This window comes from Hemiscyllium ocellatum, chromosome 4 (assembly GCF_020745735.1).
Source record: "Hemiscyllium ocellatum isolate sHemOce1 chromosome 4, sHemOce1.pat.X.cur, whole genome shotgun sequence".
Taxonomy (NCBI): Eukaryota; Metazoa; Chordata; class Chondrichthyes; order Orectolobiformes; family Hemiscylliidae; genus Hemiscyllium; species Hemiscyllium ocellatum.
In genome coordinates, this window is record NC_083404.1 from 129,717,462 (window position 1) to 129,742,118 (window position 24,657).

The following is a 24,657-nucleotide window of genomic DNA, read 5'->3' on the forward strand; positions in this document are numbered from 1 at the left end:
ACCCATCCAAATGCCTCATAAATGTTGCAATTGTACCAGCCTCCACCATATCCTCTGGCAGCTCATTCCATGCATGTATCACCCTCTGCGTGAAAAAGTTGGCCCTTAGGTCTCTTTTATATCTTTCCCTTCTCACCCTAAATCTATGCCCTCTAGTTCTGGACTCCCTGACCCCAGGGAAAAGACTTTGTCTATTTATCCTATCCATGCCCCTCATAATTTTGTAAACTTCTATCAGATCACCCCTCAGCCTCTGACGCTCCAAGGATAACAGCTCCAGCCTGTTCAGCCTATCCCTGTAGCTCAGATCCTCCAACCCTGGCAACATCCTTGTAAATCTCTTCTGAAGCCTTTCAAGTTTCACAACATCTTTCTGATAGGAAGGAGACCAGAATTGCACGCAATATTCCAACAGTGGCCTAACCAATGTCCTGTACAGCCGCAGCATGACCTCCCAACTCCTGTACTCAATACTCTGACCAATAAAGGAAAGCATACCAAACGCCTTCTTCACTATCCTATCTATCTGCAACTCCACTTTCAAGGATCTATGAACCTGCACTCCAAGGTCTCTTTGTTCAGCAACACTCCCGAGGACCTTACCATTAAGTGTATAAGCCCTGCTAAGGTTTGCTTTCCCAAAATGCAGCACCTCGCATTTATCTGAATTAAACTGCATCTGCCACTTCTCAGCCCATTGGCCCATCTGGTCAAGATCCTGTTGTAATTTAAGGTAATCCTCTTCGTTGTCCATTACACCTCCAATTTTGGTGTCATCTGCAAACTTACTAACTGTACCTCTTATGCTCGCATCCAAATCATTTATGTAAATGACAAAAAGTAGAGAGCCCAGCACCGATCCTTGTGGCACTCCATTGGTCACAGGCCTCCAGTCTGAAAAACAACCCTCCACCACCACCCTCTGTCTTCTACCTTTGAGCCAGTTCTTTATCCAAATGGTTAGTTCTCCCTGTATTTCATGAGATCTAACCTTGCTAAACAGTCTCCCATGGGGAACCTTGTCAAACGCCTTACTGAAGTCCATATAGATCTCATCAATCTTCTTTGTAACTTCATCAAAAAACTCAATCAAGTTTGTGAGACATGATTTCCCGTGCACAAAGCCATGTTGACTATCCTGAATCAGTCCTTGCCTTTCCAAATACATGTACATCCTGTCCCTCAGGATTCCCTCCAACAACTTGCCCACCACTGAGGTCAGGTTCACTGGTCTATAGTTCCTTGGCTTGTCCTTACCACCCTTCTTAAACAGTGGCACGTTTGCCAACCTCCAGTCTACTGGCACCTCACCTGTGACTATCGATGATACAAATATCTCAGCAAGAGGCCCAGCAATCGCTTCTCTAGCTTCCCACAGAGTTCTCGGGTACACCTGATCAGGTCCTGGGGATTTATCCACCTTTAACCGTTTCAAGACATTTAGCACTTCCTCCTCTGTAATCTGGACATTTTGCAAGATGTCACCATCTATTTCCCTACAGTCTATATCTTCCATATCCTTTTCCACAGTAAATACTGATGCAAAATATTCATTTAGTATCTCCCCCATTTTCTGTGGCTCCACACAAAGGCCACCTTGCTGATCCTTGAGGGGCTCTATTCTCTCCCTAGTTACCCTTTTGTCCTTAATATATTTGTAAAACCTCTTTGGATTCTCCTTAATTCTATTTGCCAAAGCTAACTCATGTCCCCGTTTTTCCCTCCTGATTTCCCTCTTAAGTATACTTTCTTTATACTCTAAGGATTCACTCGATCTATCCTGTCTGTACCTGACATATGCTTCCTTTTTTCTCTTAACCAAACCCTCAATTTCTTTAGTCATCCAGCATTCCCTATAGTTAACAGCCTTCCCTGTCACCCTGACAGGAATATACTTTCTCTGGATTCTTGTTATCTCATTTCTGAAGGCATCCCATTTTCCAGCCATCCCTTTACCTGCAAACATCTGCCTCCAATCAGCTTTTGAAAGTTCTTACCTAATACCGTCAAAATTGGCCTTTCTCCAATTTAGAACTTCAACTTTTAGATCTGGTCTATCCTTTTCCATCACTAATTTAAAACTAATAGAATTATGGTCACTGGCCCCAAAGTGCTCTCCCACTGACACCTCAGTCACCTGCCCTGCCTTATTTCCCAAGAGTCAAGTTTTGCACCTTCTCTAGCAGGTACATCCACATACTGAATCAGAAAATTGTATTGTACACACTTAAGAAATTCCTCTCCATCTAAACCTTTAACACTATGGCAGTCCCAGTTGATGTTTGGAAAGTTAAAATCCCCTACCATAACCATCCTATTATTCTTACAGATAGATGGAGCCTCGGAAGTTAAGCTTATAGAAGTTAGTAAAATCTGAGGTGCATAAATAAACAGCAAAGGTCTTATCTCTAGGGGGCATTTTTAATAGTGAGAGACCCCTTTAAAATTTGGGGGCAACTTTTCCCACACAGTGGTTCCTATGTGGAATGGACAACTAGAGGAAGTGGTAGATGCAGGTACAATTACAACATTGAAGAGACATTTGGACAACTAGAGGAAGTGGTAGATGCAGGTACAATTACAACATTGAAGAGACATTTGGATAGGCACATGGATAGGAAAAGTTTAGAGGGATATGGGCCAAATGCTTTCAAGTGGGACTAACTTAGTTTGGGAAACTTGGTCAGCATGGACGATTTGGACTGGAGGGTCTATTTTCTGTGCAATATGCCTCTGTGAAATATAGTTAGTAGGAATGTACAGAAATGGACATTGGTTTAATTCAACATGAATGGTATTGGAAATGATTTTCTCTCATAATAATCAGAATTCACTGGTCTCTGTCTGTCAGTACAAAAAGAAAAACTGCCTCCATGACAATAAACTTGACATACTATACCTGAGTATTTACTATTTCTTGGTTTAATGGTTGCACCAGCCGGGGATATATTTCAAGTTTTATATTCAAAATTCCAACTGGAACTTTAGACTCTGTGCCTGAAAGTAGAAGAATTTGAGCAAATGTTCAGTGTCAAAGTGAATTCAAAATAATAGCCCCTTTCTAAAAAATATTACAATAAAAAAATGAAATTGCTAGAAACACATAGCACGTTAGCCAGTGTGTGTAAATACAACAACAGCTTTTAACTTTTGAGTCATGCTAATTAATAAATCATTAAAAGACATTTGTGTTGCAGATGTTTTGTCCCCTATCTAGGTGACATCCTCAGTGCTTGGGAGCTTCCTGTGAAGCACTTCTATGATGTTTCCTCCAGCATTTATAGTGATTTATATCTGCAGCTTCCGGTTGTCAGTTCCAGCTGTCCGCTGCAGTGGCCAGTATATTGGGTTCAGGTCGATGTGCTTATTGATTGAATCTGTGGATGAATGCCATGCCTCTAGGAATTCCCTGGCTGCTCTCGGTTTGGCTTGTCCTATAATAGTAGTGTTGTCCCAGTCGAATTCATGTTGCTTGTCATCTGAGTGTGTGGCTACTAAGGATAGCTGGTCGTGTCGTTTCGTGGCTAGTTGGTGTCCATGGGTACGGACCGTTAGCTGTCTTCCTGTTTGTCCTATGTAGTGTTTTGTGCAGCCCTTGCATGGGATTTTGTACATTACATTGGTTTTGCTCATGCTGGGTATAGGGTCCTTCATCCTGGTGAGTTGTTGTCGGAGAGTGGCTGGTTTGTGTGCTGTTATGAGTTACATGCAAGTAAATTTTAGGCTGACTAACCTGTGTTATAATTTATTTGCTACTCACCATTTTTTTTTTGTAGATATTTTTATTGAAATTTAACATTTTTGCAAATTTACAAAAATAAACAAAACTCTCAAATACAAACATTGATGTACAATTAAATCATATATACAATAGTCATAATTTAACAAAGAAAAGAGAAAGAAAGAAAACAAAAAAAGAAAAAAAAAGAAACGAAAAAAGAAAGAAAAAAAAACTCAACTTTCTACTAATCTAACCTATAACTAACCAGAGTGTACACCTAAGTCTCTTACATGCTCGGAATGTATAAACATCAAATATAATAAAACCCGTATTCGCGCAGGATTCCTCTCCCAAGGGGCCCCGGAGCAGCCCGGTCTGAAATCTTCACTAAATAAAAGCCCTTGTTAGGATAGCCGAAATATCTGCATTTATATAATTCAAAAAGGGCTGCCATATTTTATAAAATAATTCAGTCTTTCGGTGCACCATATTTGTGAGGAAGTCAAGGGGGATATATTCCATAATTAATCTGTGCCAATTTGAAAGTCCAGGGGGGCCCTCAGCCACCCAGTTCACCAAAATATTTTTCCTTGCACAGAAAGAGAGAATAGAAAATAGTCTCTTCCCATGCATATCCAGAGATGAGAGGTTCGAAAAGCCCAAAAGGAGAGATACAGGGTCCACCCTAATTTCCGTTCCTAAAATTTCTGTCAGGGTATTTGCCACTTTAGTCCAGTATCTGCGGATTTTCTGACAAGTCCACAGACAATGTACAAGAGTACCCACCTCTATTTTGCATTTAGGACACATTGGAGATGCTCCTGCCTTAAATTTTGCCAGTCGAGCCGGAGCTATATGGGCCCTATGAAGTATCTTTAGTTGGATAGCCTGAGTTCTGTTACAGATAGCAATTCTTCTAGCATTTTCCCAAATGTCATTCCACATATCCTCAGAGATTTCTAGCCCCAAGTCCTGCTCCCATGTTTTAAGCAGGTCATCCATGTCTCCTGAGACTCCATCATGTAGCAAATGGTATATAGTACTAACGGAGGATGCTCCCGCTGGTCGTAAGACATTACGTTCTCTATCTATTAATGTAGTCTTCCTCTGTATATAATCTCGAACTTGGAAGTATCGAAAGAGATCCCCATTAGGTATTCCGAATTTCAGACGCAGCTGCTCAAAGGACATCAGGATCCCATCTTTAAATAGGTCCCCTAAGCATGAGATGCCCCTGGATCTCCAGAGTTTAAAGGTGGCATCTGTAATCCCCGGTTGGAATCCCCATGCGCCTACTATTGGTGCATGGGGGGATGTTTTATGTGAGTTACCCTCATTTTGCCGCATTATATTCCAGGCCTTAATTGTGTTTAATATTATGGGATTTTTACAGTGGTCTGTAATGATTTTCCTCTTATCTGAAAATAAAAGGTTAATAAGTGGGTATTTTACTTGGGAGGCTTCGATATCCAGCCAAATTGATTGTGGATCAGATGAAACCCAATCAGCTATGTAACTTAGTAGGGAGCTTAACTGATATTTCCTAAAGTCTGGGAAGTCCAGTCCTCCCCTTGCCTGTGGAAGCTGTAGCTTCTTCAGCTTAATAAGGGGCTGTCTATGGTTCCAAATAAAGGAGCCCAACCAGCCATATAATTTACGTAGGGCTAGCCTTGGCAGCATCAGCAGGAGCATTCTCATAGGATATAAGAGACGGGGCAGAACATTCATTTTAATTAATGCTATTCTCCCTAGCCAGGAAATCGGAAGGTCTCTCCATCTCTGGAGGTCCTGCCTTATCCTTTCCATTAATTGTACAAAATTAGCCCTATACAGCTGATCAAATACTGGCGTGATAAAAATACCTAAATATAAGAAGCCCTCCAGGGACCAACGGAAGGGAAAAGGGGATCCGTCCATTAAGTGGGGTATCATAGCCAGACCACCCATTGGCATGGCTTCCGATTTTGAAAAATTAATTTTATAGCCTGAGAATGCACTAAATGTATTAATAACTTGAATTAGACGAGGCACTGACATTAAAGGATTACTGAGGAATAAGAGAACGTCATCTGCATAGAGGGTAATTTTGTGTTTACCTGTACCAATCCTCGGGGCCGTTATATTAGGATCAGTCCGGATGGCTTCTGCTAATGGTTCGATTATCAGTGTAAACAACAATGGTGAGAGAGGACATCCTTGACGGCAGCCCCTACCCACACTGAAGCCATCCGATCTTAACCCATTAGTAATAACAGCTGCTTTGGGGTCATTATACAATGTTGAAACCCATTTGGTAAACACCTGTCCAACGCCAAACCTTTCCAATGTGTAAAATAAATATGACCATTCAACCCTATCAAATGCCTTTTCCGCATCCAATGAAATTACTACTCCTGGTATCTTTCCCTGATGACAGGCTTGGATCATATTCAAGACCCTTCTGATATTATTGGATGATCTGCGGCCCTTAATAAATCCCGTCTGGTCCTCCTTTATAATATATGGCAGTACCCTTTCTAGTCTTAGTGCTAACATTTTTGAGAGAATTTTAAAGTCTACATTTAGTAAGGATATTGGTCTGTAAGATGCACAATCTTCTGGGTCTTTTCCTTTTTTGAGGATAAGAGAAATATTTGCTTCTTTCAGCGTGGGCGGGAGACAGACCTGACTATGCGCAAAATTATACATATCCATAAGTGGGTCAACCAATATTCCTGTAAATTCTTTATAGAATTCAGCTTGAAAACCATCCGGGCCCGGTGCTTTTCCGCTCTGAAGTTGCCTAATTGCCTCAAGTATTTCTTGGACTGTTAAAGGGGTATTTAGGGCCGACACCTGTTCCGGAGTCAGGCCCGGGAAGGTCAAATTTTTAAAAAATGACTGCATCCTCCTAATCCTATCTTCACAATCCTGCGATCTATATAGTTCAGAATAAAATTCTTTAAAGGTCGCATTGATCTTTTTATGATCATGAGTCAGGGTACCTGTACTTTCCTTGATGGTCGGAATAGTTTGAGGGGCTTTCTTTTTCTTTGCAAGAAATGCTAAGTATCTACCCGGTTTGTCGCCATATTCATATAATCTTTGTTTCGCAAATAATATTTCCCTTTTAGCCGTTTGAGTAAGCGCGGTGTTTAAAGCTGTCCTAAGAGCTGTAATCCTCTGCAATTTTGTGATAGAAGGTCTATCAGCGTATGCTGTTTCGGCTGCTTTTAGGCGAGCTTCGAGCAGACGCTGTTGCTCTCCCTTCATTTTCCTCTGGGTCGCTGAATAGGAGATGATCAAACCTCGTGCATAAGCTTTGATGGTCTCCCACATCATTGACGGATTGCTAGCCGTACCAGTATTAATTTCTAAAAAAGTTTTAAGTTCTTGGGAGAAGTACTTTAAAAATTTGCTATCTTTTATCAGGAAGGGGTCCATACGCCAATGCCGAGCAAATGTCCCATTGTTCTTTACCTTAGTTTCCATGTATACAGCGGCATGGTCAGAGATTGCTATAGTACCTATTTTACAGGTTGCTATAGAGTTTAGAAAAATCGATGGGGCAAAAAACATATCAATTCTTGTGTGACATTTATGTGGATTAGAGTAGAAAGAAAAATCTCTACCCTGTGGATGGAGACATCTCCATACATCTACCAATCCTAATTCTTTATTCAGGTCCGCCAGTTGTCTAGATCTGGGAGATACTCCAGCTGCACTCTTGGGAATCCTGTCTATTTCCGGATCCATAATACAATTAAAGTCTCCCCCTATAATTGTATGACGGGCACCAAAGGCCATCAGTTTTGAAAAAGCTTCCATTATGAATTTAAAGGGGTGTGCCGGGGGGCAGTACACATTTAAGATCCCATATTCCTCTCCATTTATGAGGGCTTTAATCAAAATATATCGTCCAGATTCGTCTTTTATCTGATTTAGAATTTTCAAAGGGAAGTTCTTCCGGACAAGGATAACGACTCCCCTGCTTTTTGAATTAAAAGAGGAAAAAAAGGCCGGATCAAATCCGCCCTGTCGTAATTTTAAGTGTTCTTTATCCGACAGGTGTGTCTCCTGTAGGAGAGCTATATCAACTCTCTCCTTCTTAAGATTTGATAATATTTTCTTCCTTTTAACTGGCGAATTACTCCCCCTGACATTCCAGGTGCACCACTTAACCGACTGTTCAGCCATAATCATCTGGACAGATCCGAGACCCCTCGGGAGGGGAAACCCTATCTAGAACATCCCGAGCATGGAGCATACAAGATTTACAAAAGTAAAGACTCTCTGATACACTCAAAACAATATAACAAAAAACTCTTTCTAAGTATAAAAAATATAAAACATTCCGAATTGGAGATTTTCTCCCTTGTTCCCAGGGAGCGTCACTTCCTCTCCCACAGTCTATCTTACCCTCTTCCAACCAGTGCCCCACCCTTGACCCAGGTGTTCCTCAATAAAATGAGGAGAATTCAAATATAATATAAAGCTAGAGTTAACAGTGAGCACCCCACCCCCACCCACACCCACATCTAAATATATTTGGGAATATTAATACCATATATAACTATAAGATTACAATCTCAACATGTAATACTTAAATATAATACCACAAAATAACAGGGGAAAGAAAAACAACCCCGCTCCTAAAAACAGAAGTAAAATAGAATAAGGTAACCACCTCTCCCCATCAACATTAACCAAACGCCCCAACATATATATATATATATACACATACACACATAGGGGGAAAGATAAGAAAAGATGAAGGGATGTAAACCAAAATAATGGGAAAGGCAGACCAGCGTCCACAATCTCTTACAGTTTATTTAAGAGAGTCCAAGAATTCCTTAGCCTTCTCCGGTGATCCGAAGTTATATATGGATCCTTCGTGGCTAAGGCGTAGCGTCGCTGGATATCGTAAGGAGTACTGGATATTTAAGTCCCTTAAACGTTTCTTCGCCTCATCGAATGCCTTCCTCTTTCGGACCAAAGCTGGGGAGAAGTCCTGGAACAGCATGATCCTGGATCCTTTGTGGGTCATAGCTTGGGGATCTTTTCCCAGATTTCTTGAGGCTTCCAGGAGCATCTGCCTCTCCCTATAGCTCTGCAGCTGGAACAGGACCGGGCGTGGGCGCTGGGTTGAGCCGGGCCCACGTACTGTGACCCGGTAGGCCCATTCTACCCTTACCTGGCCTGATCCATTATGCAGATTTAAAAGTTGTGGCAGCCAATGCTCTAAGAATGCTGTTAGCTGACCTCCCTCTTCCTGCTCAGGCAGGCCCAACAACCGAATATTTTTTCTACGACATCGATTTTCGAGGTCATCAATGTGGTTTTCTAGGTTCTGGACTCGATTCTCGAGAAAACGGATGTGGTCGGCTGTTGATTTTATCCCAGTCTCTGAGGCTGCGGCCTTCGACTCCACCTCTCTGACTCGGCACTCCAATTCCTGAATGTCTCTGCCCTGCTTCTGCAGCTCGGCTGATAGTGCTTCTCTGCTCTGCCGAGACTCATCGATAAAAGCATCAATCTTCGCCTCCCACCCGGCAAACATCTCCTCAAAGCTCATCTTCATTGGTAAATCTCCTGAAGCAGCTGAAGACACCTTTGTTGCAGCTGAAGAGGGAGAGGGTGGGGGAGGGGTCCCTGCTTTCTTAGAGCCGCCTGTTCCCTTCCCTTTACTCATTTTCCAGCTAGTATTAGACTATTTAAATGTACTAATAGGTAACTATTTAAGGTTAACAACTATTATAAATGGTTTAGTGAGTGTGGTGGGGGTGGATAGCCCACTTTTCCCAAGTTTTGGGTAGAGCACTGTGGACTCAGTCTTGCTGGGTCGCCGCCATCTTGGATCCCCCTGTCGCTACTCACCATTTTTAACCAAACCAGAAAGTCAGTGCTCCTTTCAACACTGTGTGTTTTAGAGTAAGATTGAGCTAGGAGACAAAATTCTAACGTAAATGGTGGTTGTTACCATGGAGGTTTAGAGAACTAGGACCTTTGCAGTAGGAGTGTAAAATTGATTTTATGACCTTCTTGTTTAGACCTGAAAAATATATGATGTGTAAATGTATCAAGAATGCTTGTTCTGTTTGTATGAAAATCAGTCCCCTATGTTTTCTTGATAATTATAATTTCCTGAATGAAAGATTTACAAGAATGTTGCCAGGGTTGGAGAGTTTGAGCTATAGAGAGAGGCTGAATAGGCTGGGGGTATTTTCCCTGGATCGTTGGTGGTTAAGGGGTGACCTTCTGGGGTTTATAAAACCATGAGGGGCAAAGGAAGGGTGAATAGACAAGGTCTTCTCCCCAGGGTAGAGGAGTCCAAAATTGGAGGGCAAAGGTTTAAGGAGAGAGAGGGGAAAGATACCAAAGGGACCTAAGGAGCAACTTTTTCACGCGGAGGGTGGTGTGTGTACTTGGAATGAGCTGCCAGAGGACATGGTGGAGGCTGGTACAATTACAACATTTTAAAGGCATCAGCATGGGTGTATGAACAGGAAAGGATTAGAGATATATGGACCAAATGCTGGCAAAAGGTAGTAGGAAATCTGGTCAGCATGGACAAGTTGGACCAAACATCTGTTTTTGAGCTGTACATCTCTATGACTCTAATAAGGTAGATGAAGGCAAAGCATTGGACTGAAAAGTAGCAAATAACATTCGCGCCACACAAATGCTAGGCGATGACCATCAATCCAACCACCACCGAATTCAATAACATTATGATCATTGAATACTCCACAGTCAACTTCCTATGGGCTAACATTGACCAGAAACTTGACTGCACTTGCCATAAGACACAAGTCCATGGTGGCTGGATCAAAATCCTGGAATTCCCTCCCTAATGGCATTATGGGTGTACTTAAAGAAACATGATTCACAGCAGTTCAAGGTGACAGTTCACCTCCACCTTCGCAGGGGCAACTAGGGACAGGCAATAAATGCTGACTCAGCAGGCAATTTCATGTCCCATGAGTGAATATGAAACTAATCTCGAAATTGAAATGTTAGATTGAGATATTGCAATGGAATTCTTACCCACACCCAATAGCTCTAAAGACATGTTCATTTTTCCATCTGGGGAGCTCAGCAAAGACCGCCATTCCAAATAGTGTGAAGCCATTAAAGTTGTTTCTCCAGATGTATCTGTCTTTATAAGAACGATGTGCACAGGATCACAGATTGATAATAAAGTTGTTGCATCAGCCATCTTACTGCCATCGCCTATACATAACCAATTAAAAGAAAATTAGCATCACAGCACATGGCCTACAGGCCAATTTTTCATTAGCATAGATATCCAGTAAGCAGCTCGGTGTTGGGATTGGATAATGCTACATTTTGTGTCTATGTAGATAAAGAAGTCTACAGTTAGTTTTAATTCTTACATGGGATCTTAACATCACTGGGAAATCAATATTTGTTGCCCAATGTTAATGGTCCTCAAACAGGAGATGGTGATATATCTCAACAACATTCCCTTCTGTTTTTGATTAATCCTGTGATTATCTTCAGGTCATCTACAGTTTCACTGTAGAAATGCCTGTTATAGGACCATAAGACATAGGAGTAGAAGTAAGGCCATTCAGCACATCGAGTCCACTCCACCATTCAATCATGGCTGATGGGCATTTCAACACCACTTACTCAAACTCTCCTCAGATCCCTTAATTCCTTGTGAGATTAAGAATTTAATCAATCTCTGCCTTGAAGACATTTAACATCCCTGCCTCCACTGCGCTCCATGTTAATGAATTCCACAGGCCCCCCACTCTCTGGCTGAAGAAATGCCTCATTTCCATTTTAAATTGACCCCCCTCTAATTCTAAGGCTGTGCCCATGGTCCTAGTATCCCTACCTGGGAAATAAATTCCCAGCATCCACCCTTTCTAAGCCATACATTATCTTATAAGTTTCTATTAGATCTCCCCTCAACCTTCTAAACTCTAATGAATACAATCCCAGGATCCTCAGCCGTTCGTCGTATGTTAGGCCTACCATTCCAGGGGTCATCCGTGTGAATGTCTGCTGGACATGCTCCAGTGCTGTATGCCCTTCCTGAGGTATGGGGCCCAAGACTGGACACAGTATTCTAAATGGGACCTAACCAGAGCTTTATTAAGTTCCAGTAACACATCGCTGCTTTTATATTCCAACCCTAGAGATAAATGACAACACTACCTTTGCTTTCTTAACCACGGACTCAACCTGCAAGTCAACCTTTAGAGAATCCTGGGCTAGCACTCCCAGATCCCTTTGTACTTTGGCTTTAGGAACTTTCTCACCGTTTAGAAAATAGTCTGTCGTATCTTTTTTCCAAAGTGCAAGACCTTGCAGTTGCTCACATTGAATTTCATCAGCTATTTCTTGGACCACTCTCCTAAACTGTCTAAATCTTTCTGCAGCCTCCCCACCTCCTCAGAACTACCTACCTGCCTGCCTGACTTTGTATCATTGGCAAACTTTGCCAGAATGCCCCCAGGCCCTTCATCCAGATCATTAATAAATAAAAAAAGTGAACAGTTGCAAGCCCCAACACTGAACTCTGCGGGACACCACTTGTCATTAGCTGCCATTCTGAAAAAGAACCTTTTATCCCAACTCTCTGCCTTCTGTCAGACAGCCAATCCTCAATCCATGCCAATACCTCAGCTCGAACACCATGGGCCCTCACCTTACTCAGCAGCCTCCGTGAGGCATCTTACCAAAGGCCTTTTGAAAGTCTAGGTAGATAACATACACTGGCTTTGCCTGGTCTTATCTACTGTCACTTCTTCAAAGAATTCCAACAGGTTTGTCAGGCAGACCTCCCTTTACTAAATCCATGCTGATTTGTTCTAATCCGACGCTGCACTTACAAGAATTTAGAAATCTCATCCTTAAAGATGGATTCTAGAATTTTACCTATAACTGATGTTAAGCTAATCGGCCTATAATTTTCCATCTTTTGTTTTGATCCTTTCTTGAACAAGGGGGTTACAACAGTAATTTTCCAATTACCTGGGACTTTCACAGACTCCAGTGATTTTTGAAAGATTACAATCAACACCTCTGCTATTTCCTAAGCCACCTCCCTCAGAACTCGAGGATGTGGCCCATTGGGGCCAGAAGATTTTATCAACTTTTAGACCTTTCACCTTTTCTAGCACTTTCTCTTTTGCAATGGCTACCATACTCAACTCTGCTCCTTGACTCTCCTTAACTTTTGGGATACTACTCAGACCTTCCACTGTGAAGACTGACACAAAGTATTTATTAAGTTCAACAGCTGTTTCCTTATCTCCCATCACTAGCCTTCCTGCATCAATTTGGAGCGGCTGAATTTCTACTTTTGTTTGTTTCTTATGAATTGAAAGAAACATTTACTATTATTAATTCTAATATTACTGGCTAGCTTACCTTCATATTTGATCCTCTCCTTCCCTATTTCTCTCTCGGTTATCCTCTGTTTGTTTTTGCAGTCTTCCAAATCTTCTGATATCCCAGTGTTCTTGGCCACTTTATAGGCTCTCTCTTTTTCTAATGAAACATTTCCCTATTTCCTTTATCAGCCATGGCTGTCTACATTCCCCTCACCTTCACCCCTATCCCCAGATAATCTCTCTCTTTTTTTGGGATGAACGTCTCTACTGTGTGCTCAATTACACCCAGAAACTCCTGCCATTGTTGCTCTACTGTCTTCCCCACTAGCCTCTGCTTCTAGTTGATTTTCATCAGTTCCTCTCTCATGCCCCTGTAATTACCTTTATTTAACTGGAACACCATTACATCCAATTTTGCCTTTTCTCTTTAAAACCGCAGTCTGAACTCTATCATATTATGATCGCATCCACCAATTGTTCCCTTATTTTAAGATCTTTTATAAAGTCTGGCTCATTACATAGCACTAAGTCCAGAATACCCTGCTCCCTTGTGGGCTCCATCACAAGCTGTTCCAAAAAGCCATCCTGTAAGCACTCCATAAATTCCCTTTCTTTAAAAAGGTGCATAAATGGGATTTCCAAAGTTATGGTAGTGGAGTGTGAGAAATCTCAAGAAAAATCCTAGATTTGGTCACTGGACCTAATTTCACGCTAAAAATGTTGTATTTATTCTAATTGAAAGTTGAAAGTTAGTGGATTGTAAAAGGTGGGTTCTTGTGGATTTCCCATTTAAAATCTGCTTTTTGAGACAATCTCAGCAGTAGCAATGTAACTTTCCTTTGGCTGCTACACCCCTAATTCATTCCCCTTCCCTCAATGATTTGCTTTCTTTCAAAAAAGATATTTTAAACATTGCATTCAGGTTGACTCATACCTCTGGGGTACAAACTTTATAAATCATTCATAAATATTACAACAAAGCTGAATCCCTTTATTTCCTGTAACCTTTCCTATATCCTCCAGAGTATGATATGCTCTATGGCTCAAATATAGTTAGAGACATTTGAGCAAACAGATTAAAACCAGAAGGTAGCCTCTCAAACTTTCCAAGTCCCTTTAGTCAATGCTTCTAAAGTCACTCAGTTAACTAAGAAGCTAATACAATAGAGTATTCTGAAGCAAGATAATCTCTGGTAAATGTAAGAAAAACATATATTTGATATTGCATTTCTCTTTTTCCATCCAAATATGGCCTTTTCATAGTGAGTGATGACTAAGGTTTCCTAGGTAGCTACAGTTCTCTAGTGTTGTGACTGAAGACCATAACTCACATTTTCCTCTCAACCAACACAGGCAATTGAAGCCATTTGTTTCCCAACTATTGCCTCTATTGTAGCCATGATGTGGAGGTGCTGGTATTGGACTGGGGTGGATAAAGTCAGAAGTCACATGACAACAGGTCATAGGTCAACACGTTTACTTGAAATCACAAGCTTTCGGAGCATTGCTCCTTCATCAGGTGAGGTGGAAGGAAGCGCACAGGCTACAGGCTCTTCACCGATATATTGTGCCTGTGCGCTTCCTTCCATTTCACCCGATGAAGGAGCAGTGCTTTGAAAGCTTGTGATTTCAAATAAGCGTGTTGGACTATAACCTGGTGTCATGTGACTTCTAACATTATCTCAGTTGACACCATTGTACTCCATACAGTCACTGCATTGAGCCTAGCATGTTCAGTACCATAGGAGCATTCACTTGTCAATTAAGGCACTGCTTGAAGCCAGTTACCCCTTTTAAGATGGATTCAATGGGTTGACTTTACAAACAAATTTTATTACTTTGGTCATTGCTCACCTAAATTGTCTTTGTGAACTTCCAGCAGAAACCCATCCTGCAGATCAGGCTCACAGGCACAAGGTACTGGCTTGGAGCGGAAGCGTTGATTTCGGAAATGTAAGAAGAGTGTAAACGTAGAGCATGTTTGCCCTGGTAATGGCTGTGGTTCCTGTAAATGCTCCAGAAAAGCTTTGCCACCCAAAACCTGAAGGTATATGTTTCTTCTGGTGGGATCAATGCTTGCTGAAATGTGAATGGGGAAACATGAATGGCCAGACTTTACTAAAAGTTACCATTTACATAGCATCTTTCACAGCCTTTGAACCTAACTCTGTACAGCAAATGAATTACTCCTTAAGTGTAGTCACAAATTTAATGCAGGAAACTGCAGCAACCAACTTGCCCATCGCAGGTTCCTTCATATGTGCAATATTCTCAATTGGTTTAATCCTCATTGTTAGTAACAATTAAGAAAAATATTGTAATCAGCAGCTAAATAACTGATGGAAAATCTGCATCTTCAACACATATTCTTGATGGAATTACATTTAACCAATTAGTGTTATCCTCAATATTTAGTCCACAAAGGCCTGTGGTGGTCACTGATTCCCTAACCTGAAAAGTAGCAGCTTGTTTCTAAAAGATCACTTGCTCCTTTGCCGTCCCAGTGGAGACCAATAAAGTGAAACCAGAATATTAATCAAATTAAGAACCGACAGTTACGACAAGATCTTCTTTATCTTTGCCCAAGGGTCCAAGTGCCACACTGTATAAGTAGAAAACACTGTACACTCACTACTTATCTCCATCAAGTGCTGCTGATGGATTATATGCAAATCTTGTGAACAATAATTCATTCAAGAAAACAAGACAAATACCACCAGAACATATTTTAAACAAGTAGAACTTACAGGAGCAAATAAAGTGTTATTAGACTGAAATGAGCAAAACACCATAGCACTCACTTTTCTTTAATTCAGCTGGCTCCTTGTCAATAAAGTGTGCGGCTGGTTTTGAACTGGATGTATCTTCTTTGACCTGCACTTCCCGGAAATGAAAAGCATCTTAATCCATTCTTTAAAAATGTAGGAAAATATAGAATTACAGTTTTCCAAAATGAAATATAACATTTCAATTGTAATAAATCTTTGCAATAATAAGCTGCTGATATATCTCATATACAACTATCCTTAGCTTCCCCAATACTTAAGGTTTCTCTGTAATAGAGAGGCAAGGGTGTAGTGGTAATGTCATTGAAGTCATAATCCAAACTCCTAAACTAATGCTCTGGCTAATGCTATGGATTTGAATCGCCATTCGTCAATCTGGAATTAGAGGTAGTATTTAAAGCTTAATAGCAACTACGAATAACTAATAAGGGCTTTATGGTTATTATTGGTTATCTAAATAATTTTCATTTTATATTTTAGGTATAAATATTTGAAGACATTAAAATGTATGCTCTGTACAGGGACATCATTAGATCCTTCCTGAAGAAGGGCTTATGCCCGAAACATCGATTCTCCTGTTCCTTCGATTCTGCCTGACCTGCTGCACTTTCCCAGCAACACATTTTTAAGCGTCATTAGATCCAGGCAAACGGTCACATTTTAGTGATAACTTGTTACATGCTCTGGAAAAAGAAACTATCCAGATATCATGAACAATTTTGAAACTGTTCGTCTAGTAGCACTCCCTATATGAAATGGATTGCAGTGATTCAAGGTAGCCACTCACCACTGCTTCAAGAACACATTATTACTGGCCCAGCTAGCCATGCACACATCCCAAGAATGAATAAAAAAAATCTTGGCTGAATGACAGGAAAGAGCACACCAAATGCTTTTTTTTCCCCAAATGGAGGACCAAAGATTCTGCAATCTGAAGAAGTGGTTTCCCAGAAGTCAATGCTAGGAAAACGGTTTTTCTTCATTTACATTAATGACAAACACCTGGCAACAATTTCAAAATTTGCAGATGACAAAAATTGTAAGCAATTCAAATCATTGTTGGAATAGACAGAAACATGGCAGATTAATCTTAATGCAGAGAATTGAGAGGTAACATTTTATAAGAACGGAAAGTGGTAATATAATCCAAGTTTCTGAAGAGGAGAGGGGGGTCCTGAGAATATATTTACACTGACTGAAGACAACAAGAAGCAATATGGAGAAAATTCTTAACAAGGCATACAGAATGTTGGTCCTTATAAATACAGGAATGGAGTATAAAAGTAAGAAGGCTACAGTGAACTTTTATAAAACATTAGTTCACCCTAGTCTGGAATCTTCTGTCAACTCTAGACACCATACTTTAGGAAGGTTGTGAAGGCATTATAGAAGATGCAGTTAAGAGTCATATGAATGGTTCCACCTAAACGCTTTACTTACATTGGTAAATTGAAGAAGTTGGGGCTCTTCTCCTTAGAAGTGAGAAGATCAGATAAAGCTCCAAAATCACAAGGAATCTGAACTGAGTAGACAAACTATGCCCATTTGTGGAAAGAACAAGAACCAAAGGACATCAATTTAAGATGAACAGCAAACGAACAAAATGTGACATGAAAACAAAAGTTATGGAGCAAATGGCCCGAATTTGGAATGCGTTGTCAGGGTGTGATGGAGACAGATTCAATTGCGGCTTTCAAAACAAAACTGGATAAATATCGGAAGACACCAAATTTTCTGGGCTACTGGGAGAAAGTGGGGTATTGGATTGGAGTTGCTATTTCATACAGCCAGCATGAACATGATGGCCCAAATCGATTCCTTATGTGCTGTAACCATTCCAAGTTTCTATAGTGCAACCTCTGCACAGAAGGGAACTTGGGGAACCTTGTTGAACCTTTGCACCTGCCTGCTTTCTAACTGAAAAGGTGTGTTTGTTTTAATGGAGCTACTGGGATTCACATTACTTTAGAACAACCTAGTCAGTGATTATTAAATATAAAAGCAATAATTCTCTTTATAAATGAGCTTTTGATGCTCTGATTTTAGAGAAATCTTAGGTAATATCCTATTCAATGCAATGAAAAACTTACTGTTAAAAATTTGAGTTCCTTCATGACATCATCCACAATGCCTCGTCGTTGTAATGCTTTTATGAGATCAGCCTCAGATAAAGTTTGCGAAGAAACCCCTAGTTCTTCCTGAACTGATTCTCCTAAGATTTCTCTGATCGTTTCATGGATGTTCATCTGTTCACAAATGATCAGCAAGTTATTAATGTTATCCAGGTGCAAATTTGCTTCACAAGTTTAAACTTTAAAAGGAACAGACAAAATACACTTTGCATTTTTCAAAAGATCCGTTTTGATCTTGCCAGTCACTGGATTGTAAATTCAGAGACCCAGCCTAACATTGACGACAGGAGTTCAAATCCACCACTGCAGTTAACAGGATCCAAATTCAGTTAATAAACCTAACATTTACAATTAGCTTCATGGTCACCATTACCAAAACTGTCAGCAATTCTAAAAATATAAAATTGGATTTTCAAAACCAGCCAGGATATTGAATAATTACAAAGTTATTATACTGGTAAAAAACCTAGTTATATCTCAATAAATGAGGTGAAAATTCTTAAAGGTTTTTCACAGCGAGATAAGTGAAATCTCAGCATTTCAACTGATTAGAGACTAGGGGGAACTTCCATATTGGATGGTGGTAGCTTCACTGTCATTATAGTCAGACATTGTTTCATTATTCTTGCATAACTGCCTAGAGTACTGTACAAAAAAGATGAAAGGAAATCTCTGGCTTATTCTCTTGGTTGAACAGACAATTCCATTCAATGGACAATGGGCCAATCAAAGATAGTAGTGGAAAGTTATGTGTGGAATCGGAGGACATGGGGAAACGCTTAATGAATACTTTTCATCAGTATTCACATTGGAAAAGGGCAACGTTAGTGAGAGTATGGAGATACAGGCTACAAGATTAGATGGGATTGAGGTTGACAAAGAGGTGGTTTTAGCAATTTTGGAAGATCTGAAAACAGGTAAGAGCCCTGGGCCTGATGGGATTTATCCTCGGATTCTTTGGGAAGCCAGGGAGGAGACCGCAGAGCCTTTGGCTTCGATCTTTATGTTATCATTTTCAACAAGAGTAGTGCCAGAAGACAGGAGGATAGCAAATGTTGTTTTCTTGTTTAAGAAGGGGAGTCTGGACAGCCCGGGTAATTATAGGTCAACAAGCCTTGCATCGGTTGTGGGCAAGGTGTTGGAAAAGGTTATAAGAGATAAGATTTATGATCATCTGGAAAGGAATAATTTGATTAGGGATAGTCAACACAGTTTTGTGAAGGATAGGTAGTACCTCACTAACCTTATTGAGTTCTGAGAGAAGGTGACAAAACAAGTAGATGATGGTAAAACGGTTGACATAGTGTATATGGATTTCAGTAAGGCATTTGATCAGGTTCCACAGAGCAGGCTATTACACAAAATATGGAGTTTCGGATTGAAGATGGTTTAGTGGTTTGGATCAGAAATTAGCTTGTTGAAAGACGACAGAGGATGGTGGTTGATGGGAAGTGTTCATCCTGGTGCTCAGTTACCAGTGGTGTGCTACAAGGATCTGTTTTGGGGCCACTGCTGTTTGTCTTTTTTATAAATTACCTGGAGGTGGGTGTAGGAGGATGGGTTAGTAAATTTGCAGATGACACTAAGGTAGGCAGAGTTGTGGATTGTGCCAGAGGATGTTGTGGGTTACAGGGAGACACTGATGCAGAGCTGGGATGAGAAGTAGAAATTGGAGTTTAATGCGGAAAAGCATGATGCACTTCACTTTGGAAGAAGTAACAGGAATGCAGAGTACTGGGCTAATAATAAAATTCTTGGCAGTGTATATGAACTCTGTGTCCAGGTGCACAAATCCCTAAAGGTTGCCACCCAGATTGATAAGGTTATTAAGAAGGCATATGGTTCGTTGGCGTTTATTGGTAGGAGGATTGAGTTTCAGAACCACAAGGTCATGTTTCAGCTGTACAAGACACCAGTAAGGCCATACCTGGAGTACTGCGTGCAGTTCTGGTCACTGTTTTCAGAAAGGATGTGGAAGCTTTGGAAAGGGTGCAGAGGAGATTTACTAGGATGTTGCCTGGTATGGAAGGAAGGTCTTACGAGGAAAGGCTGAGGAAACTGAGGTTGTTTTCGCTGGAGAGAAGAAGATTGAGAGGTGACTTAATCAAGACCTGTAAGATAATCAGAGGGTTAGACAGGGTGGATATTGAGAGCCTTTTTCCTCAGATGGTGAAGGCTAACACGAGGGGACATACTTTTGAATTGAACAGTGATGGGTATAGGACAGACATTGGGTAGTTTCTTTACTCAGTAGTAGGGGGAGCCTGCAACAATAGTAGACTCACTGACGTCAAGGGCATTTAAATGGGCATTGGACATATATATATGGATAATAATGAAATGGTGTAGGGTAGATGGCCATCAGATTAATTTCACAGGTTGGTGCAACATCGAAGGCCAAAGGGCCTGTACTTCGCTGTAACGTTCTATGTTCTAATTAACAGAGGAAATTCAGAGCAAAGAAAATAAGGCAGGAAATCTTAAACAAGTTACTGAAAATGACAACATTATGCTTTGAGATCACAAGTCTCAGCTCCTTTTAATACAGCAACTTAAATCATTGATACCTTGTACTTTACCCTTTATTATTTTCTTCAACTGAGACGTTCAGACTTTAGCATTACCTGACAGAATAAGTGACATTTGGCCCAGGAGCCTTAATTGAATGAAAATGATTGAAATTGGAGTCTGGTTATAGATTTCTGAATTGCCATTAGGATTAGGTTTAAATTGCCTTTGACAGCTTTCTTACATGTGAATCAGTGTTGTAGATTAAAGTTCCAATGAACAGATAATACAGATCCACTGACAACCCAGTCAGAGGGTGATCCATGGTTGAAGGTGCTACCTTTCAGATGCAGCAACTGAGGGAAAGATCCTAAAGATATTTTTAAAAATCTGAAGTGCTGGCCAATATTTACCACTCAACTCATCTCACAAAAAAAAACAACTTGTCATTTACCTTATTGTGGTTTGTGGAAGCTTGCTGAGGGCGATTTGGTTGCTGCAGTTTCCTCAGTTATAACAGCAACTACACTTCAATTAGTGGGCGGCACGGTGGCACAGTGGTTAGCACTGCTGCCTCACAGTGCCAGAGACCCGGGTTCAATAGGCGACTAACTGTGTGGAGTTTGCACGTTCTCCCCGTGTCTGTGTGGGTTTCTTCCGGGTGCTCCGGTTTCCTCCCACAATCCAAAGATGGGCAGGCCAGGTGAATTGGCCATGCTAAATTGCCCGTAGTGTTAGGTAAGGGGTAAATGTCGGGGTATGGGTGGGTTGCGCTTCGGCAGGTCGGTGTGGACTTGTTCGGCTGAAGGGCCTGTTTCCATACTGTAAGTAATCTAATCTAATCTAAAGTGCTTCATTGGCTGTGAAGCGTTTGACACATCCTGCAGTTACGAAATATAAATGCAAGCCCTTTCTTTCATATTTAATATAAATTGCATTTCATTTGTGCAGCAAGCAACCACAAACAGCAATGTGACAACGACAAGAAAGTCTGTTTTAGCGGTCTTTATTAACTGGTACAAAAAAATGATTGGAACTCTATGCTTTTCTTTGCAATAGTGCCTCTTGAGGGGCATCCAAAATATGGTTCCTCCCCCTGTGTGCCACTCCCTCAGCACTGCATAGCATGAGGAACACAAATATCTGCAGTACACAAACATTGTGACTGAATGGCAATTATGTCACATCCAGATCTGTCACAACTGACAATACCAACCCCACCTTACCCTAGGTTCAAGTAATTAAAAATCCCTACAGCTCTAGTTGGATAAGAATCTTTGGACTATTTTTTATAGCCTGGATGAGTCAGTGTTTCATCTTTATAAAAAACATGAGACATTGCAGCTCCATCTATTTGAAGAAGGTTGTCGCTTTATTTCTGGCATGTTTTAGTCCCATGTTCCTGAGCTTTGTCTAGTCAATCTACAAGGAATCAGCAAGTTAGAAACTTCATGCTGCTCTGGTTTGTCAAAAGTGACCACTGACAAGTCTAGCAGAGCAGAATCATTGCAGCTATCCAGATTTCTTCCACAGTTAAGACCACATTCAGGTTCCCAAGGAAGAAGAGACTCAGTGTCCGTCAGTTGTCTCTCAAGACTTTTCACAATCAATAGGCAGAGTGGACACAGCACAAAATTATAACTTTAAAAACAGACAATGTTGGAAATACTCAACAGGAATATCATGTATCAGTGGAAACAGAAACAAAGTTAACATTCCAGGTCAATGACCTTTTCTTTGCTCCAATTCAGCAAATTGTTGGAGCTGCATGCTGGCAAATATCTTGGTCCTGATTCACACCAGCCTAGAATCTGAAAAGTAGCTGGTGAAAAAAAACAGTGATGTGTTAATTTAAGTTGCCTGGCTTCAAAAGAGCATGCTTAGATTATAAAATATCAAATAAAACTCAGTTATTTGAAAATTTAGTTGGGGACACAGTGGCGTAGTTAGCACTACTGCCTCGCAGCACCAGAGACCCCGGCTCGATTCCAGCCTCGGGCAACTGCCTGTGTGGAATTTGCACATTCTCCCAGTGCCTGTGTTGGTTCCCTCTGGTGCTCCGGTTTCCTCCCACAACCCAGAAGACTTGCAGGTTAGGTGAATTGGCAATGTTAAATTGCCCCTGGTGATAGGTACATTAATCAGGGGGAAATTTAGGAGAATGGGTCTGGGTGGGTTACTCTTCGGAGGTTCAGTGTGGACTTGTTGGGCCGAAGGGCCTGTTTCCAAATTGTAGGGAATCTAATCTTTAAAAAAAAAAAGAGGGGAAGGAGACAAAGCAGGAAACTACGTGTCAGTTAGTTTAACATCTGTCATAGGAAGCAGAAGCTAATTATTACAGCACAATAGGAGAGCACTAAGAAAAGGGCAAGTAGTCAGGCAGAATCAACATAATTTTGATTCACACTTAACTAAATTATTAGATTATTTGAGCAAGTAACATACTTAGATAAAGGGGAACTGATCAATGTAAAGTGAATATAGATAGGTTAAGTGATTAGGCAAATGAATGATAACTTGGGAAATTAAGAAATTGTTTTAGCAGCAAGAACAAAAAAAGAATTGCATCTAAATGACAGGAGATTGCAGAGCTCTGGAATGCAGAGGTATCTGGGTGTTCTAGTCCATGAACTGCAAAAAGTTAGTAAGCAAATATAATTATTATTATATATTCTATCTATCTTTGAAGCATGAGGCATTGAAAAATAGTGAGGTTATACTTCAATTATACAGGGTATTGACAAAACCACATCTGGAGCATTGGTCTCCTTAATCAAGCAACCTGATTAAAACATATGAAGTGCAAGCCACTTCAAGCTTGCGCTACCGTTCAAGATTATATTTGGATCAGATTTTAAGTTCAACTCTATTTTCTTGCATACTCAAATACTCTTTCATCCCCATGGTAATCAAGAAGCTATCTACCTATCTTTTAAAAGATATTTGAAGATTCTGTCGACTGCCATTTGAGGAATGAAATTTCAAAAGACTCTCCATCCTGATTTTTGTTCCCCCTCCCCTCTGCGCCCCTAAACGGACAATTCCTTATTTTTAAATTACAATCCCTAGATCCAGATTTGCACATGGAAAAAAACATGTCTTAACAGCCACTGGTCAAGTTCGTTTAGGATCTTATAAATTTCAATTCAAGTCCCACTTCTAAATTCCAGATACAGACTGAACCTGCCTAGCCTTTCCTCATAAAAGCAATTGGCTTATTCCAAGTACAGGTCTAGTCTGAACTGCTTCCAATGCATTACCACCCTTTCATATGAACTGTACACAGTTCTCCAGATATGGTTTCACCAATGTGCTGCATAACCTCTCTACTCTTACATACAATTCCCCTTGCAATAAAACAACATTCTATCAGCTTTCCTGATTACTTGCTGTACCAGCACATTGACCACCTGAGATTCATGCACCAAGGCACCCAGATCTCTCTACGTAGCAGATATCTGCAACCTCTCACTATTTAGTGAATGTGCTTCTTTTATCTTTCTGCCAAAATTTCTCATACTGTATGCGAGAACAGAGGACTGATAAGTAGCTAATGTTGCTCCTCTGTTCAAGAAGAGAAATAGCGATAATCCAGAAAACTATAGACTGGTGAGTCTCATCAGCGGTTTGGAGGCTATTGGAGAGAATTCTTAGGGATAGGATTTACATGCATTTGGAAAAGCATAGCCTAATTAGGGACAATCAGCATGGCTTTGTGTGGGTCAGGTTATAGCTTACTAACATGATTGAATTTTCCAAGGTGACGACTGAAATGATTGATGAGGGTAGAGCAGTGGATGTTGACTACTTGGATTTTGTCAAGGTTCATCTTGGGATTCATCCAGAAGGTTAAGATGAACGGAACCCAAGATGAATTGGCTTGCCCAGAGAAGGCAGAGGGAGTGACAGAAGGGTAATTTTCTGGCTGGAGGTCGGTGACTAGTGGTGTTCAACAGGGATCAGTTTATACATGACTTGGATTAAAATATAGATGGGTGGATATTAATTTTTCAGAATATACAAAGATCAGTGGAGTTATGGATAGTGTAGAAGATTGATTTATATCCTGCTGTATCCTTTGACAGTTACGGATATGGACAGAGAAATGGTAGGTGAAGTTTAATCCAGGTTAAGTGTGATGTGCTGCATTTTGGAAG

At 40.7% G+C, this 24,657-nt stretch overlaps 1 protein-coding gene across 5 annotated transcripts in view; it reads right to left on the reverse strand.

Annotated features, from left to right (window-relative positions):
* Positions 1–24,657, reverse strand: part of cep76 (centrosomal protein 76) — a 67,521-nt gene that overhangs the window by 37,485 nt on the left and 5,379 nt on the right. Inside the window, exons 2-7 of one of the 5 annotated variants that reach the window (XM_060824502.1) lie at positions 19,920–20,103; positions 17,951–18,106; positions 15,876–15,948; positions 14,929–15,153; positions 10,751–10,936; positions 2,900–2,997 (exon numbers count right to left, since the gene is read on the reverse strand). In XM_060824502.1, coding sequence (XP_060680485.1) covers positions 2,900–2,997; positions 10,751–10,936; positions 14,929–15,153; positions 15,876–15,948; positions 17,951–18,106 — 738 coding nt within the window. In that variant the 5' untranslated portion in view covers positions 19,920–20,103. Of the gene's footprint in view, positions 1–2,899; positions 2,998–10,750; positions 10,937–14,928; positions 15,154–15,875; positions 15,954–17,950; positions 18,107–19,919; positions 20,104–22,230; positions 22,323–24,657 lie in introns of those variants that run through there. The other 4 variants (XM_060824504.1, XM_060824503.1, XM_060824501.1 and 1 more) reach the window with 4 other exon arrangements.